This window comes from Crinia signifera, chromosome 3, assembly GCF_055691185.1.
Source record: "Crinia signifera chromosome 3, ASM5569118v1, whole genome shotgun sequence".
Taxonomy (NCBI): domain Eukaryota; kingdom Metazoa; phylum Chordata; class Amphibia; order Anura; family Myobatrachidae; genus Crinia; species Crinia signifera.
In genome coordinates, this window is record NC_139219.1 from 70,792,002 (window position 1) to 70,811,291 (window position 19,290).

General features: G+C 43.7%; 1 protein-coding gene across 1 annotated transcript in view; it reads left to right on the plus strand.

Annotated features, from left to right (window-relative positions):
- Nucleotides 1-19,290, plus strand: part of ENTPD6 (ectonucleoside triphosphate diphosphohydrolase 6) — a 41,782-nt gene that overhangs the window by 12,108 nt on the left and 10,384 nt on the right. Inside the window, exons 5-12 of the mRNA XM_083175968.1 lie at nt 2,035-2,110; nt 3,935-3,970; nt 4,882-4,970; nt 6,346-6,425; nt 7,013-7,077; nt 9,432-9,533; nt 10,809-10,949; nt 16,077-16,133. Coding sequence (XP_083032094.1) covers nt 2,035-2,110; nt 3,935-3,970; nt 4,882-4,970; nt 6,346-6,425; nt 7,013-7,077; nt 9,432-9,533; nt 10,809-10,949; nt 16,077-16,133 — 646 coding nt within the window. The remainder of the gene's footprint in view (nt 1-2,034; nt 2,111-3,934; nt 3,971-4,881; nt 4,971-6,345; nt 6,426-7,012; nt 7,078-9,431; nt 9,534-10,808; nt 10,950-16,076; nt 16,134-19,290) is intronic.

Sequence of the window (19,290 nt, forward strand, 5' to 3'; positions counted from 1 at the left end):
CTACAATATTAGTGAGGTTGGGCACTTATTTGTGGCAATAAGGCCTGGCTCACAGCAATGTGTTAATTCATTCCATACGTGTTCATTCAAAGACGTAACCAGAACAACATATTGAAGGCCCTTGCCCCAATGCTTATTGGGAGACACCTCTCCATAGTAATTCTTTTTATGCCCCATAATAGTGCCCATATTTATGTCCCGAACCATAGAGGTGCCCTAGTTTTATGAAGCATCATAGTTTACTAGTTTACAAGATGTCACCTTCTGCCACACAGTATCTCCAATTCATTCATATTATGCCACAGTGTTCCCAATTTATATTATGCCACTTCGGTGCCCCTTGTTTATATTGTGCCCCAGTTCTGGTTATGTAACTTCACAGTGCACTCCACATTACAATGAGCAGGTTAGATTGACACATTACAGTATTACAGTGCCTTCCAGTCAATGATGCCACATTATAATGGCCCTTTACCCCCCTAAGCCTCTGGGCCTCATAGCAATGGCACCCTTCAACCCACTACAGTCACACCCACCTGTTTTTAGGGCTTTTTTGGTCAGTCAATTTTTTTGTACACCACGTTCTACAAAATGAAAATTAAACTCTGCAGTGCTCCAAAATCCAATGGAATTTTGCTTAACAACTCCCATTAGCTGATGTTATTGAGCATGATGATATGAGGCCTGTATGGAAACCCAATCCATTAAGCTCTTTATGAACCACAGGATTTGGTGGTGCCATCAAAGATGGTTTAAGTAACAGAAGGAAAAGCACATGAGGGATACTTCTAGAGACACTTGGGAACTTGTTAATATTTATATGATCTATGCGTGGCAGCACTCAACTGTCAAATTCTGTGTGTGGCCTACAATCAGCATGGCTGTTGCGCCCCCCCCCCCCCCAAAAAAAAAACCGCTCCCTGCTAATCACAACCAAACATGCCCCCCCCTTCCAGGACTGCCAACCCAGACTACCATAGCATAGAGAATGCTTTTTAAGGGAAGCCACTCTCCTGCTATTATTGCAACTCTATTTGGCTTCTAGTGGCTACAGTTGACACAGTCCTTAGAAGCCAGCCTGTCCTCAACCAGTGCTAGACATAAGCACTACCAACAGACTTAAGCCCGTTTCCCTGTGACCTTAATCTATCAGACACGGGAGGGTAGGTCCCGGGAAACAGGAGTAGATCAGCTGCACCCATGCCCGGACAGGTAAGGAGCCACTGCTGCTCCTAACCAAGTCACTGTGGAAAGGTTATCTGACTGCTCAACGCTTATCTTTTCTGTATGACTCATTCTACTGCCAATATTGGAAAATGGAGATTTCAAGGCTGTATTCTAGAATTGGTGACTGCATAGTCAGGGTCATTTTTAGACAATATGGTCCCTAGTGCGAAAAGTAAAAATGACCAATTCTACCAATATTTAAAATGTAGGATATTGACAAACTGCAGTATATGATCAAATTGACGACTAATAAATGTGCACTAATACCTAGTAAAAGGTGTCCTCCTTAGCCCTAGCCCCTGTGGCTACTGCCTCTGGTTTCCCCTAAAACTCTTACTTCTGTTTAAGTCACGACTTGAAAACCAGGGGGAGACCTGGAAGAGAACCAATCACTAGCCACAATCCAGATAATGCAATATTGCAGCTTCATTGAGGGAGTCCATCCTGCTCACTCGCCATATTGGTTTGGCAGTTTTATAGTACAAAGCCATCAAATCCTCAGAGCTCTAAGAAAGCAGGAAAACACTCGCTTGGCTTTTAGAGCTTGTGTGGCCGCTAAAACAGCGAGAGTCGCGGCTAAATGCAGTGGGCTCCCTGCATTAGCCACGAACCTCGCTGTTTGGGGGAATGGGTTCCCCCGGAACTTTGAATAGGGTGAGCGGCCAGCGTGGGGGTTAAACGGCGAGGGTCGCTTGTTTTCGGCCGCACTTTAAATCATGCTGTTTTTTGTACATCATATATGAACCCAATTAGAAAATTGTATTTAATAATAGTAATTTAACACTAATTTATTCTTTTTATTTTTAGGTAACAGACATTTTCCAATCATCTCCTTTTCTTGTTGGAAAAGATAGTGTTTCTATAATGAATGGTACTGATGAAGGTCAGTGGTTCGGCATTTATCTAATGTTGAGCATGTTAGTGGTAATTTAAAATAATTAATTGTGTCAACCTGTGGCTATATAGTAAAGAAAAAATATATATGGGGGAGGGGGGTGTCATTTTATATAGGGGGAGCCAGAACTGCACATACTAACTTGAAACATAATGAATGATGTTACCTTGCTGAGACTTGTAGTTACACACACACACACACACACACAAGAATCAGAATAATTGTAATAAATGATACACTTTAACATAGAGTAAAATTGAGGTTATTTGCATTATTTTGGTCAAAAGTATAGGCCTGCCCAGATGACCTAATCAGGTAGGTTCAAATTCATGGTACGGGACACCCTGGCCAGCCCACCCAAACCACCCCTGCACTAGTAAGAGATGTCCAGTAAAGTGTTAGAGGTGTTATATAAGTAAGAAGCTGCTACTGTGGGGCAGATGTATTAAGCTCGGTGAAGTGATAAAGTGTCTGGTTTTTATCACCGACCAATCAGCTCCTAACTGTGAAGTTACAGGCTTGGTTTGAAAAATGACAGGTAGAAGCTGATTGGCCGGTGATAAAAAACAGACACTTTATCACTTCACCGAGCTTAATAAATCTACCTCCTTATGTGTTAGGAGTGTTTTTTATAGGTGGTAGGTAATAATAAAAGTGTAAAAAATGTATATAGTATGAGCGTATTGATAAAGAGTTTGGTGCATGGTGTCCCCTGTGGATTGGTGTCTGCTGGGCCATTATAGTGTAATACTCAATTTAGCACTCTTCAGAAAACTTTTTTTTTTTTGGAACATTGGATACCTAATGCGCTTGCCTGAATGGGTGTGTGTGTGTGGGGGGGGGGAGGGTAGGCCCACTCTTTTTGTTAAAATATGCAAAGATCCTCAGTTGTACATGTTAAACTGCAAAATTTAGTATAAATATTCTGAATTGTAATGTTTGGCGTGTGTATAAGCATTTTCCTTTTATTGTGTATGTTTGTGCTACAAGTGCCTCTTATTATGTTTAGCGTTGGATGAGCAGTCCGGTGTATATACTGTATGTACACCTGAAAGCAGAGTTTCCGGTGTACATACAGTATATACATTGGCACTCCACCCACCTGCCTCTGTGTGTTTGGATTAGCATGTAACCCTTGCATTTGCAGACTACGTATTGGACAAGGCACTATGGAGTTGATTCAGTTTTTTATTGCTCCCCAATCTCCAGGGTGGGACGATATTCAAATTTCTTTTGATCATGCCCAAACCAGACAAAAGTGCTGTTCTGACGTGAGGGAGCTGTGAGATTAAATGTCTCCTCACGGCTCATTGCGCCTGAATAGAGCAACAATTGAATTTCTCCATTGGGCACCACCTAGTACCGGCTGGGGGGGTCCTACCATATGAATGGTAGGACCTTCATAAATTGATTTTGATATATCCGTATAGTTTGAGGCTTGAAGCCCCCTGGGTTGGTGTAGTTGGGCATCTTCAGGCACTGATAAACACCTTGTTTGTTTTTCTCATTGTAACACTCCTTACAGATTTCAGCTGCTTCTTCATTATTTAATACATTCAAACATATCACTTGCTAGGTCTCTAGTGAGGTGCCTTGGGGTGGTTTGGTTTTTTTCTGGCCCTGGTGTCTAATGCCATGGATTCGATTGTTAGGAATCTACCAGATGAGGTCAGCATGTAGGCCCTTACTTTTAACCAAAATTATGCAAATAACCTCAATTTTACTTTGTTAAACTGCAGAATTTACCAGTGAGTTTACCAAATCATTGCACATAACTGTATTTATTTTGTGTGTTTGTTCTTCCCCACCCAGGAATATTTGCTTGGATTACTGTCAACTTTTTAACTGGTGAGTTATTCTAATTGTATTTTACTAAATCCTGGCATCCTGTATACAAAATAGTTTTGTGTTCTTGAACCCTGGGCTATGCACTTTTTTTAATGTTAATTGGATGTCGACCTTGCTGCCTGTCGACCTAGTGGTGTCGACCCAATGCTTGTCGACCTGGTTGGTGTAGACCTAATGACCGTATCCCGTTCATTTACTAAGATCCGAGGCCTATTGTAGATGGGATAGCAACCGATCCAATTTTATCTATTATCTTCTAGAACAGGCCTGGCCAACCTGTAGCTCTCCAGCTGTTATGAAACTACACATCCCAGCATGCCCTGACACACTTTTAGCGGTCCCTAATGGCAAAACTATCTTCAATAGAACTCTGATCTTAGTAAATTTTCCCATAGAGTTTATCAATGTTCTTATTAGTCTTGTGTTATGGGTGCATGGGAGAGGTATGGGAGGCGAGTGGAATAGATTCAGTTACTTTTACCATTCTGTGACTACTATATTCCCACATGGACAGCTGTTTGTCACCCAAAGAAACCACAGTGAAAATGTGACCCGAGCAAGGGGTCATATAGGTAATACAACCTCAGAGCCGTAGGTTGTGGTGTCTCGGCTACCACCCCCATGCAACTTTAGCAGTGCATGAATTAGGAGTTACAGAAATGACACCATACGGTATCTATGCCAATGTTTATCTGACGTATCGGTCTCCTTTATTGAAGACAGAATAGTGGGACCAATGATCCACATGTAGAAATGGTTTTGTGCAATTCTTTGTTCGGATCATTGACCCCAGGTGGGACCTGGGTGTTAATGTGTGGAGTGCTGGCCTATTTCTGCTTTTGTATGTGTGTGCATATTATTGCCTGCTGTATACGGTAATTAAATATATTGTTTATGTTTTGTGTTAATAGGGAGTATAACACACGCATCTGAAAAGCTGTCTGGAATGCTGGATCTTGGTGGTGGGTCTACACAAATCACCTTCTATCCTTATGACAAGGTACGTGTGGCAAATACTTCTAGGACATTTATGGGAACTGATGCATAGTGATGATGTGGTGTTGCCGGGTAACTGGGGTTTTATCTGGTTCATTTTAGAGTACAGATGGAGCGGGTCTCTTCTTTGCAGGGGATGGCGATGGCGAAGCCATCCCCCGCCATCTGTATCTGTGAAAGGGGACGTGCGCGCGCTTGTCCCCTTCCGACGGCTTCCCCTGGGTCCCCGCCGGCTTGTCGGCGGTCACCCGGGGTCCCCACCGCCTCCCCGCACCCCCCCTAACCCTGTCCATCTCCCTGAAGCGGAGACGTACAGGTTCCCGTCGCCCCGCCGCACGGAAACTGAGTCGCACGCGCGTCTCAGTCAGATGGAGAGCCGGCCTGCTGGCGGATCGCCAGCGGTGACGTTCTGGCGATTCGCCAGCAAGAGGGAGCCCGGCTCCTTCTGTATGTCAGCAGTTGAGCTGAATAAAATGAACCAAATGTAAATAATGAAGGACATATAGTTCTGGTTTGTGAGACCCTATGAGTAGTTTTGTCATTTCTTGAGTAAGTATTGTTCAGCAGACAGTAACTTGCCTAGTTTAGATGGCCTCTGCCGGGCTGCTGACTTGAGACCCTATAGAGATAAATACTTATCAGAGCAGAGACTATATAGAGATAAATACTTATCAGAGCAGAGTGACCATTACAGTTGCATTATGGGAAAAACAAACGTTACTTCTAAACCGGGTGTTTCCTGTAGCTTATTGGCTTGGATATTTAGGGGCTAATTCAGAGCTGGCGAGTCATGCTGCAATGCAAGGTGGGAAAATATTTTAATGCTGCTGTATGCAAGTGTTTGAAGACACCTCTTGCAAATCTAAATCTGCACATTTTATATCTGTCACATGCAGGGCTACCGGCAGCTCTGCCGGGGCCCCGGTATTGGGAGGGGGCGTGGTCAATTTGAGTATTTATGGCCAGGCCCCCTTCTTACTTACCGGTTAGAACATATACAATGTGCCCCTTTCCCCCTGAACATCACGGTGGGAGAGAAGACTGACTATTGCCGTAGCAGTCTCTCTCTCCTGGGCCCATGTACTATTTGCAGCTGTATTTTCTCTCTCACTGCCTGGTTATAGGGGATAAGGGGTAGACACCGTCCCCTCCCACGGGCTTGGGCCCCTCTCAGTGGCCTTGGCCCCATTTACAAAGAAAAATGGTTTCTCCAGTTGTAACGTTTCTTTCATATTGTTTTGCTTTGTTCCCCACAGAATCAGCTACAATGTCTGTAAAAATCTCTGCTTCACAATACATGGTTTGGAATTTTAGAGCATTTCTGCTTCCACCTGTGAAGTAAATTGATGGTTTTTATTTATTTTTCATTTTATTAACAGAATACTTTTCCAAGTGCACCAGCGGGATACATCACCAACTTTGACCTGTTTAACAACACATACCACCTATATTCCCACAGGTGAGCGCTGCCCTGGCCTTTCCAAAGGAACATGAAGCTGCTCCAGGATTCATTGTTCCTTCATGAAAGTATTCTGGCTGTGGAGAATTTTGTATTCTATGCTCCTACAAATTATAGAATTGCTCTTTTTAATGTACAAAAGCAACAAAGATTTTTTTTTTTTCAATATATGTACAAAACCTTCCATGCTGTATCTTTCAAAGAAATGCAAAGTTTTATAATTAGTTTTTTTTTTTTTTTTTTTTTTTTTTTTTTTAGAAGTAAAATCTTTTTCTGAAAAGTCCTTCCTCCGCTTCCTAAATGGAGGTTTTCACTTATATTGAATATCGACCAATTTTTTTAATTTATTTTTTTTTTTTTATTACAGAAGTTTATATTCTGTTTACAATTGTAAAGTGCAACGGAATCTGCTGCGCTATATAAGACACGATATATTTATTTATAATTTCACCTCCACCCCAAAAAAAAAAAGAAATGTTTGAGCAGACTGATATGTATTTATGATGTTGTAAATATATTGCACAGTGTTGTCAGCCTTATTTATGTGAATTGGATCACCCTAATTTCTTTTCCATCCTCCATTGCAGTTACCTTGGCCTAGGTTTAATGTCAGCAAGACTGCAAATTATGGGTGGACAAGAAGGAAAGCCTTGTGAGTTTTGAACTTCTATTTATAGATTTGTATTCCATGACCTTTTTTTCCATGTAGATTTTTGGGGAGCACCAAAATAAGTGGGTGTGCTGTAAGTATTGCCACAGAGTTTAGAGATAGGCCCATACTCCCTGGATCCCCACGCTTATCCACTTAAGCATCATTCCTGCATATTGGCACTTCAATGCACTGTGTCCGTTCAGATATTAGATCCTGCAGATTAAGAATTGATTTTTATGCCTAACTACCCCTAAATCTACTGCTCACATTGCAAGCACTTTTATGTAATGTGGCATAAGAGTTAAGGAGTCAGATGTCTGTCCTACATTCGGTTTAGAGCAGAGAACAATCAAACTGCTTCATGTGTAAAATACATCGGAGAGGTCTTGTGTGAATGAAACCTTAGGGGCAAGGGCAGTGGTGTCACAAAGGGGGGAGGGGCCATACTCAAGTGTCGCCCTTCCTGGGGATGAGCCCAAATGCAGACTCCCCCCGCCATGACAGTAGTGTGACATTATCCTGCTGCATCCAACTCCTGTCACTGAAAATTTGCTGGCAGTTCTAGAAGAACCTCCGAATGAGGTTATGGGGGGGTTCACGGCTAAGCTATGTGCCCCTTTAGTGAGGTCATTGGGGCTCCGTAAAGCCACTTTCCTTTTACAGGAATACACCCCCCCTTTTTTTGTACGAGCTTGCCTTCAGTTTGCTAAAGGAGTTTTTTGGCTGCAACAGGTGTCACTGACGTGGCGTAGCTGCCATAGGTGCAGGGAGTGCAGCTGCTATTGGGCCTAGAGCGGAGAGGAGTCGACATTCCCTATTAAAGTTTACATATGTTACACACATTTTTCACAGTTTACACACATACTTTTGCCTGTATCCGGTTGACAGATCGATGTCTAGATCGATAATCACTTGGTCGACCACTACTGGTCGAACACATTTAGTTAGACACCTAAAAGTAGTCGGCAGCGTCTAGATCAACATTAATAGTCGAATGATGTAAGCAAAAGGTCGGCACAAATGTAGTCGGCAGTGACATGGTCGAGTTTTTCATGATTTATTTTTGTTTGTTTAATCCAACTTGTTCCTACTTTACCATGCCAATGGACATAGACGGAGAATAAAATAGTCCCTAAAGTATGGCGAGCATAGAGGTACGCTTATATGATGTCCATGTCGACAGACACCAAAAAAAGTGAAAAACTCACGTCAACTACGTTCCTGTCGACCCTTTGATTGCGTTGATCTTCTGTCACTGTCTAACTAAAGGCACTGTAATGTGTAGCAATATGAAGTGGAGGCTCTATAGTGAGAACAGGATTCACTGTACAGTATATCATGTGAATTGGGGTACTGTGTTGCATAATGTGTACTGGCAGCCCTACAGTGTGACCTAATGTGAATTAGGGCACTATTATGGAGCATAACATTAACTGGGACACTACTATAATCTAGGCCACTATAATAGGGCATCAAATGAACAACCACTACAGAGAGGTGTCTCTCATAGAGGCACTGGGACAGGCCATCATTGTTATGGTTACACACCTGCTTAGAAGCATGGACATGGACTTGTAATCTTAGTCCAGAAATAAACTAGGAGCCAATAGTAACACACCTGAACCTTTAGTACTTGCCCCAATCCCATTCTTCACATGACATATCAGACAGTGCCTAACTAGGGTGACACCCAGTGGGGGTAGACCAGCTGTTTGAGTGTGTTGGAAGAAAGGGGCATGGCCTTGAAGCTCAGACCCCGTTTTCTTCACTCCGGGAGTCCTGGAGATGAAGGCTGCCACTGGGGATCAGGCTGTTTGCAGTGCCTACACACTGACAGTCAGTTGCTGCACATAATGTTACTTTGCATTACCTTGCTCCTGTCACTGCACAGGAGGTGGCACTTTGGTGATACCTGGGTGGGGCCCACACCCCCTTTTGTAACTCCACTGCATCCAGATAGTCTTTTTTAACAGGGAAGTGATATTGTTCTGCTTTGTTAGAAACTGTGTGTGTGTGTGGGGGGGGGTTTAAAGGTAGCATTGAGGCAGTTTTTTATGCTGCAGTGTTATCTCTGCACCCCTTGTCTTGTCCTCTGTGTGGCACTGTAGAACACTTGTGGTGTCCTATAAATAAAGTTTAACAATAAGACTGACCAATGGCGAAATAACATTTTTCTAAATGCCTTTTCTATCCTTGGATCATGCCTGTGCTTGTTACCACTCGCCAGTAGAACGGGCCCTGTAAGCCATGGTGTTAATGAATGAAGCCAACTTAATTGTTTACAAAAATATTTTTATATTGTTGGTGCGCTAATTTTTATTTTATTTTTATTCATTTTTAATCTCTTCATACAGTGCAACCAGGTGGGGAGCTGGTGACACCCTGTATAACCCCAGGCTTTATTATGGAGTTTAAACAAGCCGGAATATCTTACAAGGTGAAAGGACAGAACTATGGTACGTGTGATCCTTATCAGAATCAAAGGCTGGGCCCAAACATAGCTGATAAGCGAGACCCGCTTGGCAGGAATGAGCCTTTTGGCCCTCTATGTGTGGCCCCAGCCTAAGCACTTTATCTTACAATAAACTGTCCATAAAACTCTAGCAATTAAACACTTGGAGCAAATCTTGAAGATACCATTTTCTATTAGATTTTGTCTTTAAACTCCCAATGTTGACAAAAGTATTTAGGGGCTCATTTATCAACTAGATTTAGCTATTTTATAAGTGGTCATACATGCTACAATTCTCTGGCAGATGCCCCAGATATCAACTGATCTTCCAGATAACTGTACTGTATATTGCTTTGACCAGTCAGCATTGATCTGTCGGTCATCCATGCTGAAATCTTCCTCAACGCTTGACTGATTCAATCAACACTGACCACATATCCTGCACATTGTGCAACGCATGGTCTTTACCAACAGCTGTGCACATACACACATCACAGTAGTAGGCAATGTTTATGCAATTGCCCAGGATGTCTGGCTCTGTGTGTTCTGCCTAATATGTCTGTGAATGACGCCATTATCTGACATATCGCATGTATGGGCTTCTGATGTATATCAGCCGTTCACTTGATGAATGTGAGCCCAGCGTTAGGCATCAGAAGAGATGTCCAATCCTGAAGATAAAGCAAAGTATCATACACATTGGGCCTAATTCAGAATCATTCAGGAAGGGGCATATTTGCGCAAGCGCAGACCTCGGCAAGGAACGATCTCGGCGACTTACACACTCGCCGGGACGTTTGTTGTGGGCAGGGAGGACCGGGGGCAGATCGTGGTGGGAATAGGGCTCGTCCCCGTGAAACGTTGGGCATTGCCATGGTTACGACGCGTTGGTGGGCCGTCTTCGTCCAGGCGCAAGCAAATAAGTCCATTTCCACTAAATTCTATTTGCGAAGGCAGATGAAATCATTTGATGGTCGGCGACCATTGACTGATTTCTTCTGCAGCGCAGGCATATGAGGAGATGTGCTTTCATTATCCAGCTCCTCGCATATTCCCGAGGGGAATCTGCTAGCGTTCGAACAGGCAGTATCTCAGGCGCTTGGATGATTGCAGCTTACAGAGCCAACCTGAATCGGGCCCATTGTCTGATGTGTACCCTTGATTGTGCACCCCCTCAATCCGATCTGCATGTCTGCGCAGCACATGTGAGGACCCGATATGTACCCAGCTTCACATGCATACAGCTACATCCGTGTTTTTGTTTTGTGTCTCCCTGCAGTAACATCTTTGTATGAATCCTGTTATAGAAGAGTATCCAATATGCTAAGTGGCAAAGTAAGCCATACCAAAGAGGTATCCAGTCTGTTCTTTTATGCCTTTTCCTATTACTTTGATCGGGCTGAGGATACACATTTGATAGGTAAGTGACTGACTGTAGGATTTTGCACTGCTGGATAATTGCTCAGATTAGAACGTAGTGTTCCTACAGTCAATGCTTCTGCTTTGTGGGCTGAAGCAATCGTTCTCCTACCAGTACCTAATGCTGCAGTCCTGCTACTGGCTCATAGAGATCTGGTAGGCTGAATATTTAATTAGCTAACCTAATGGTGGCCTTCATTTTCTAGCAGCAGTTTTTCTATGAAAACGGTCAGACAGTTCATTACATATTTCTATCCTTTTCCTCTACTTTATACCAAGTTTTTCTGTACTGTATTATTTTCATCTGTTTCTGGTTTTACACATTTCTTATACATTGCTTCTTTGTGCCATCATCGCATCATTGAATGCAGTAGCTCACATAGATATGTATTGAGGTAAAGGACTGTGGTGTTGTAAAGTTTAACATTTCTTCAGTCTGTCTCTTGCAACAAGTGAATCAGTAAGCAGACACTTTGAGAGTAAAGCACAAGATGGGATTTTAAATACTGTATCTGTTACATAAATCGGTACTTGTGAATTATCCGGGCTGCCGATTTTGTCCTTAAGTTTAGTTAACTTAAGGACACCCGACCGACGCGATGCCCGCGATTTACCCCCAAATCGCGGGCATCGCGTCGGTCGTGGCCGTTATAAGGGGCCGCGACGCGATGCCCGCGATTTCCCATAGACAGTAATGTTAAAAGACGCTATGGACCCGATTTCCCATAGACAGTAATGTTAAAAGATGCAATGGACCCGATTTCCCATAGACAGCAATGTTAAAATAAAATGACAATGTGAAATTGGCCAATATGGCCATTTCACATTGGATATGTTTTTAAAAAAAATGTTTCATGGCCACCCCGCTATTGACGCCAACCCGAAGCGTGGCGAGCCTGCGAGGGGCGGCGGTATGCGTCCTCCGACCTTTTCATACCCCTACTATCCACGTCGGCGTGGAGTTGAGAATAGAAAGTGTGGCGAGCGCAGCGAGCCACCGAGCCCAAAGCGTGGCGAGCACACGCGGATACCTTCACAGGTATCTGCGTCCCCTCGCGGGCTTCACAGGTGTCCGCGTCCCCTCGCGGGGCTCGCCACGCTTCGGGCTCGGTGGCTCGCTGCGCTCGCCACACTTTCTATTCTCAGCTCCACGCCGACGTGGATAGTAGGGGTATGAAAAGGTCGGAGGACGCGTACCGCCGCCACTCGCCACGCTTCGGGTTGGCGTCAATAGCGGGGTGGTGTTAACGGGGCCATGAAACATTTTTTTTTAAAACATATCCAATGTGAAATGGCCATATTGGCCAATTTCACATTGTCATTTTATTTTAACATTGCTGTCTATGGGAAATCGGGTCCATCGCGTCTTTTAACATTACTGTCTATGGGAAATCGTGGGCATCCCGTCGGTCGCGGCCCCTTATAATGGCCGCGACCGACGCGATGCCCACGATTTTTCGGGCGCGATGAAAAAATCGGCAGCCCGGATAACTCACAAGTACCCATAAATCTTTTATACTAATAATCTGAAACATCACTTGCTCCCTTCATAATTCGGTATTAGTAATCCTAGTATTTACAAATGCCCCTGACACAGCCCTGTACTGGCTGATCTCCATAGTCCGTTCCTCTAATCCAGCGTTTTTTAACCACTGTGCCATGGCACACTAGTGTCCCTTGAGATGTTCTTGAGTGTGCCACCAGAGCTAGAGATGTCCACACCACAACCACCAGTTCAACTGTTATTCACTGGTCTCTTGCTTTCATGTGAGGGCCAATGTATTTTATTTTTGTTACCTGTGGGGACCGGTGTGATTGATTGTATTTTCATATGAGGGCCAATGGGGGAAATTTACTAAGATGTGTATTCTACTTCACATGTGATGTTTCTATGGGCAACCAATAAGAATCTACTTACTTATTTATTTAGCACCCTCTAGAGGATAGTAGACAGGATCTGATTGGTTGCCCATAGCAAGTAAATTTGCCCCATGTGTTTTTTTTTTTTTTTCCTGTGGGGACCAATGTGTTTTTCTTTGTGGTGGGTCTGATGGTGTGCCTTGGCAATTTTAAAATCTTGTATATTATGCAAGATTTAGTTTTCCTTCTAGGAACAGGGGCGGGCAGGGCGCCGCTGCACGGGGCAGCGTCAAGGGGGCAGACCGGGTCCGCCGACGTCGCTGTTCTGGGCGGTCCCGGGCCGCCGACGTCACAAAAGGGCCGTGGCCGCGCTGTGATGAAAAGGGGTGGGCCCGGCCACAGTCATCACTGAAGGGGGCGGGCCCAGCCATCCCAAAGGCTCTGCACTGCCGGGGAAGCGCTGGGCACCGCTATATATACTGCGGTGCCAGGCTTCCCCAGTATCACCATAAGAGTAGGAGGCAGGCTGTTTTAGCGGGGCACTGCCAGAGGGGTAGGGCGCATTTTGCCCTTTAAAAATCAGGCAGGGCGCAGCACTCCGCTAAAACAGCCTAGCGGGAACACTAAAGAATGTTTGGAAAGGCTGAAAAACCATGCTCTGATTTCTTCCCCCTCATTCAGAATATCATCGTCCTTCTCCCCAGCTTTCCAGTCACACATTTATCTACCTTCCTCTTTCCAACATTGGGCACTTGTGCTGCTCTCAACACCAACCCACACCATGCTGCTAGTCACATAACCCCCAGTCATATATGTAATAAGCACAGCTTAAATATAGTCAATGACTGTTATCGTAGGACAGTATGTTCTCATGCAGGGCATACTGTCCTAGAATAGACATACTGCCCTAAGACACCAGTCATTGAATATATGTAAGCTGGGCTTATTATATCTGCCAAGGAACTTTAAATGTTTTACACGTGGTGTGGGCTGTTTATGCCACCAGAAACCCCACTGGGACCCCAAGGAACACAGGCTAGATATGTTTCACAAGTGAAAGAGAACTTTAAGCATATGTTTTTTCCCCCTTATTTTTAAGTGACCTTAACATGGCTCTATCCAACAGTATTTTACAGTTTATTGTATCTGTAACTGATTTTTTTTTTTTGTAATAAATGGTTATTTTGCTACAGTTTGAACTACAGAACTGCTTGAAGGCCCCTCATACACATTGCGATGAAAAGCCTGCAATGCGATGCGCGCGACCGCAGGCATCACATCGCACAGTACAAAAAGTATGTGTTGCGCATACTTTTGTACTGCCATCAGGACCCCGAGTGTCAGGGTTTGCATGTCGGGATCCCGACGTCGTGGTAATGACTGTTGGGATCCCGACTGTCGGGGAAACTGTCCTGCGCCCATATGTGAAAAGGGGTAAATAAAAGCTATGGTCTTCCTCTGGTTGTCTCCGTTTATACCTCTTCCCTAATTGAACTGATATGCCTCTCTTGGCTTTTACACATTAATCTTCAAGATCTACCTCTCTAATACTTCTATCCCATGTAGCAATCTGCCTCTCCACCTTCTCCTTTTGGATGTCACAACACTACTTAAAGCTTATCATTATGTCATCTATCTTCCTTCAAGAGTAAACCCACCCAGTCTCCATTCCCCTTATTGTCTTCCTATGCTTGAGAAAATCACACGCTCCCCAGATCCCTAGACCAGTGGGTGGGCAACAAGTGTCCCTCCAGCCGCTGTAGAACTACTCATCCCAGCATGCCCTGTTAGTTTTGTTATTTGGCCATGCTAAATCTGTTGCTGGAACTGCTTATTGCCCACCCGTACCATAGGCCCATAGTTTTGTTGTTTTCTTGCAGCTGACCCTCTCTGTACTCTACACATTCTGTTGCTCTGTCTTTTTGTACCCTCGTTCAAAACAGATTTCTTAAACCCATGTTCTTTGTCTAGTTCGCAGTTGTTCTTATAAACCCCTTCCCTTCGTATCTCTGACTTTATCACATTACACTTCTCCCTATCTTAGATTTGTTTCTGATAACACCCTTTCTCACATCTGCATCCAGTACTTCTCACTTATGGGGCTCCCTATGCCATAGTTGTCTACCCTCCTTCATTCTAAGGAGACTCCCTGAAATAACGGCAATCTCCCTCTCTCCCTCATTAGTGTAGCAATCTCCCTCATTTCACCTAGCCCACATTACACGGTTACATTTTTGGCAAAAAGAGTAATGAGACAGATACATTTACATTGAATCATCAGCACCATTTCCCAGCACTATACCAAGTATAGTAGCTCTATCCAACTGCTTTGGGGCTCATCTACATTTGTATATAAGTCATTATAAATGATTCCTCTCAGATGTAGCAGTACACACCCACGCTTCTAGGTGCAACGTGCACAATATCTTTTCCCAATCTCTCCATATATGGAACTAGACACGCCCTTTGGGTGGAGCACGACACTCCCCTCAATGGAGCACTGTGCAAAATTCTACTACCAACTATAATCTCCCTGAAACTAGTTTTCCAAAGTAGGCAAGTATGCCCTATGCGCCTGACTAGACTGTATTCAACCTTCCAGCTATCAAGCCCTTCCCCAAACATCACATCCTCCATAACCTGTGACTACTTCATCTGAATGTTATATGAGCTGCAGTTCCAGCTACACTCTGAGCTACCTAGAGCCTACAACCTTCTCCCTCTAGACCAACCTGTGGCCATCCAGCTGTTGTGAAACTATACATCCCAGCATGCCTTGCTATAGTTTTAGCATTCCCGAATGGCAAAACTGTGGCAAGGTATGATTGGACTTTTAGTCCACTCAAAGCAAAAGCTTTGAAAGCTACCTTTTGACTGCCTCTGTGTTTCTGTATGTGTGAAAGAGATGTAGTTTCACTCGCTGCCAGAAGTATATAGAGATAGATTTTTGATTTGCTTTTTTTTTGTGCGGTTGTGGTAACTTTTTTATTTTATTTTTATTTTTTTATGTGTAATCTTTAGTTCGGAGAACTAGCTCCAGAAACAAATATAAATCCATGAAATAGTTTCAAGAATCTATAACGTAAGCACTGTGCTATAAATCTTGTATCAATCTTTGGGTGAGAACCAATATATATAGATGTGCATAGATGTACTTTTTTCTATTTTTCTGTGTTTTTTTTTTATTTGACAATAAGGTACTGCAGTGTCTTGTGACAGCTTACAAATAAATAATGATGACGACATAGTTATGTATCTTTGTTTTAAGATCCAAGTGTTGGCGGCTTTATAAAGGTTGAAGATTTTGAAATGGCGGCAAAGAAAGGTGAGATGTGTAGAACTGTAATGCAGATGTGTTCGCGCGTCAGCCTCTTAAACAAACATTTGCTTGTGAATTTTGTTTAACCCCTTCCTGACAGAGCCAGTTTTTGCGTTCCTGACAGAGCCATTTTTTTCAAATCTGACATGTCTCACTTAAGTGGGGATAACTTTTTTTTGCTTTTACTTATCCCAGTGATTTTGAGATTGTTTTCTCGTGACACATTGTACTTCAAGTTAGTGGTAAATTTGGGTCGATACAGTCTGTGTTTTTTTGTGAAAAATACCAAAATGTCGTGAAAAAATGGAAAATTTTGCAATTTGCAAAATGTCACATTTTCTGCTTGTGAGACAAATAAACATACCACTCAAAATAGTTAATAACTAACAAAGACCATATGTCTACTTTATGTTGCAATCATTATTTCAACCTCCTTTTCATTATTTTGGACACTAGGAGGCTTCAAATATGAATAGCAAATTCTCAAATTTTCAAGAAAATTTCAAACTCTGATTTTTTTAGGGACCAGGTCAGTTCTGATGTGACTTTGAGGGACTTGTATGTGAGACACCCCCATAAATGATGCCATTTCAAAAACTGCACCCCTCACAGTATTCAAAACAGCATTTTGGAAGTTTGTTAACCCTTTAGGTGTTTCACAGGAATTAAAAGAAAGTGTAGGTGAAATTTCAAAATTTCATTTTTTTTGCAGATTTGCAAATTTAATACATTTTTCTAAGGAACACAGTAGATTTTACTAGAGAAATGTGACTAAAAATTGATTCCCCCAATTCTTTGGTTTTCATAAATATCCTATATGTGGCCCTAGTGTGCACGGTGACCAAATCACCGGCTTCATAATAGAAGGAGCACCTACTTGATTTTGGAGCCTCCTTTTTATGAGATTATTTTTTAGGCACCATGTAGGTTTCTAGGCACCATAAGATGCTAAAAGTTAGGTACCCCCCCACAAGTGACCCCATTTTGCAAACTACACCCTTCAGGGAATTCATCTAGGGGTATAGTGTACATTTCAAACCCCCAGGGGTTTCACCAATTGTGGTACAACTGGGCAGTGAAAATGAAAAAAATTAATTTTTCATTTTCACAGCTCAGTTGTATCAAAATTGGTGAAACCCCGGGGGGTTTGAAATGTACACTATACCCCTTGATGAATTCCCTGAAGGGTGTAGTTTGCAAAATGGGGTCACTTGTGGGGGGGTTCCACTGTATGGGTGTTTCGGGGGTCATTCAACCAGAATCTGTGCTGCAAAATCCAAAAATCACTCCTTCCCTTCTGAGTCCTGCCATGCACCCAACTGGTATTTTTTGGTCACACGTGAGGCATTGCCGTACTCGGGAGAAATTGGGGCACAGATTTTGGGGTGCTTTGTCTCCTTCATTCCTTGTGAAAATGAAAAATTTTGAGCCAGATCTGCATTTTTGTGTAAAAAAATGTAATTTTTTACAGAAAAATGCAGTTCTGGCTCAAAATTTTTTATTTTCACAAGGAATGAAGGAGACAAAGCACCCCAAAATCTGTGCCCCAATTTCTCCCGAGTACGGCAATGCCTCACGTGTGACCAAAAAATACCAGTTGGGTGCATGGCAGGACTCAGAAGGGAAGGAGTGATTTTTGGTGGTGGAATGAATGGTGGGTGCTATGTCGCATTAGCAAGACCCCCGAAGCACCAATACAGTGGAACCCCCCCACAAGTGACCCCATTTTAGTCACCAGCTTTGGGAGGGGGGCTGGCGCTGCGGCTGGCGGGGGGGTGGGAGGGGTGCTGGCGCTGCGGCAGCCGGGTGGGTGGGAGGGAGGGGGGCTGCCGGGTGGGGGGGGGGGGGCTGGCGATCGGTGGGGTATACACACACACACACACACACACACACACACACACACACACACACACACACACACACATATATATATACATATATATACACACACATATATATATATATATATATATGTGTGTGTGTGTATATATATATATATTCGGTACATATATTTTTATTTTTACTAAGAAATCACTTTTTTTGCAGCTTGATGCTGCTGCTGCTGCTGCGGGGGGGAGGGGGGAGGAGGGCAGCGCTGCGTGCGCTCTTGACACTGCCGGGGGAGCCGGGGGAGCTGCTGCTGCTGCCGGGTGAGTGCCCGGCGGCTGTGAGGGGGGGGGCTGCACATCGGTGGTGATCGGTGCTGTACTTGACAGCACCGATCACCACCGATCCCTGTGTTACCGAGCGGCTTAGCCGCCGGTAACACAGGAAACGCTGTGAATGGCTGTTCAGATTTGAACAGCCAATCACAGCGATCGCCGACCGGGGGGGGCACCCCTGCCCCCCCTGGGCGACGAGGGGGGATGTCTGCTGTCAGGGACAGCAGACATCACCTAACTGTCACTGCGTCTCTAGACGCAGTGACAGTTAGAAGTCATGACGTACATGTACGTCAAATGTCGGGAAGTACTTCCCGACCATGACGTACATGTACGTCAAATGTCGGGAAGGGGTTAAAGCAGTTTAAGGGGGAATTCAATTAATCAGTTGTGAATTGATCGATCTAGAGTGTCTAGATCTGGGGTAGCCAACTCCAGTCCTCGAGAGCTACCAAAAGTTAATATTTCACAACAGCTGGAAAGCCACAGTTTGGACATGCCTGATCTAGACACTGTAGATTTATCAGCTGGATACCCAATTGATCATTCAACACTTCTGGAAGAAAAAAACATGGGACTTTACCATACTTTATCCAATGGTGTCAATTCAATTGCATCTTTGTTTTCTTATAAGAAAGCAGACCCTTTTTCGCACACAAAAAAAAAGGATCTGAGTAAGTTCCTGGATCCATGTGTTTTTGCGGCCATAAAAACAGGTCCGTTTTGTAGTATTTATTTTCGCATGCCTCAATGCAGTTGAAAAATTAAATTAGCCCTGATAGCCTGGATACTGCCATCTATCAGGGATAACTGAATAAGCACCCAGGGATCAATTAGCCTCTCTAATTTACAGTGGCTAATTGAATTCCTCCCCCCCCCTCCTCTTAGATGTGTACACCAAAAGATCCATACGCTATATATTCAATCTTTTATACACCCTTTTAGTCACATGGTAATGAGCAAGCTTAATAGTGGGCCAGAAGAAACCTTTGTAATTCAGG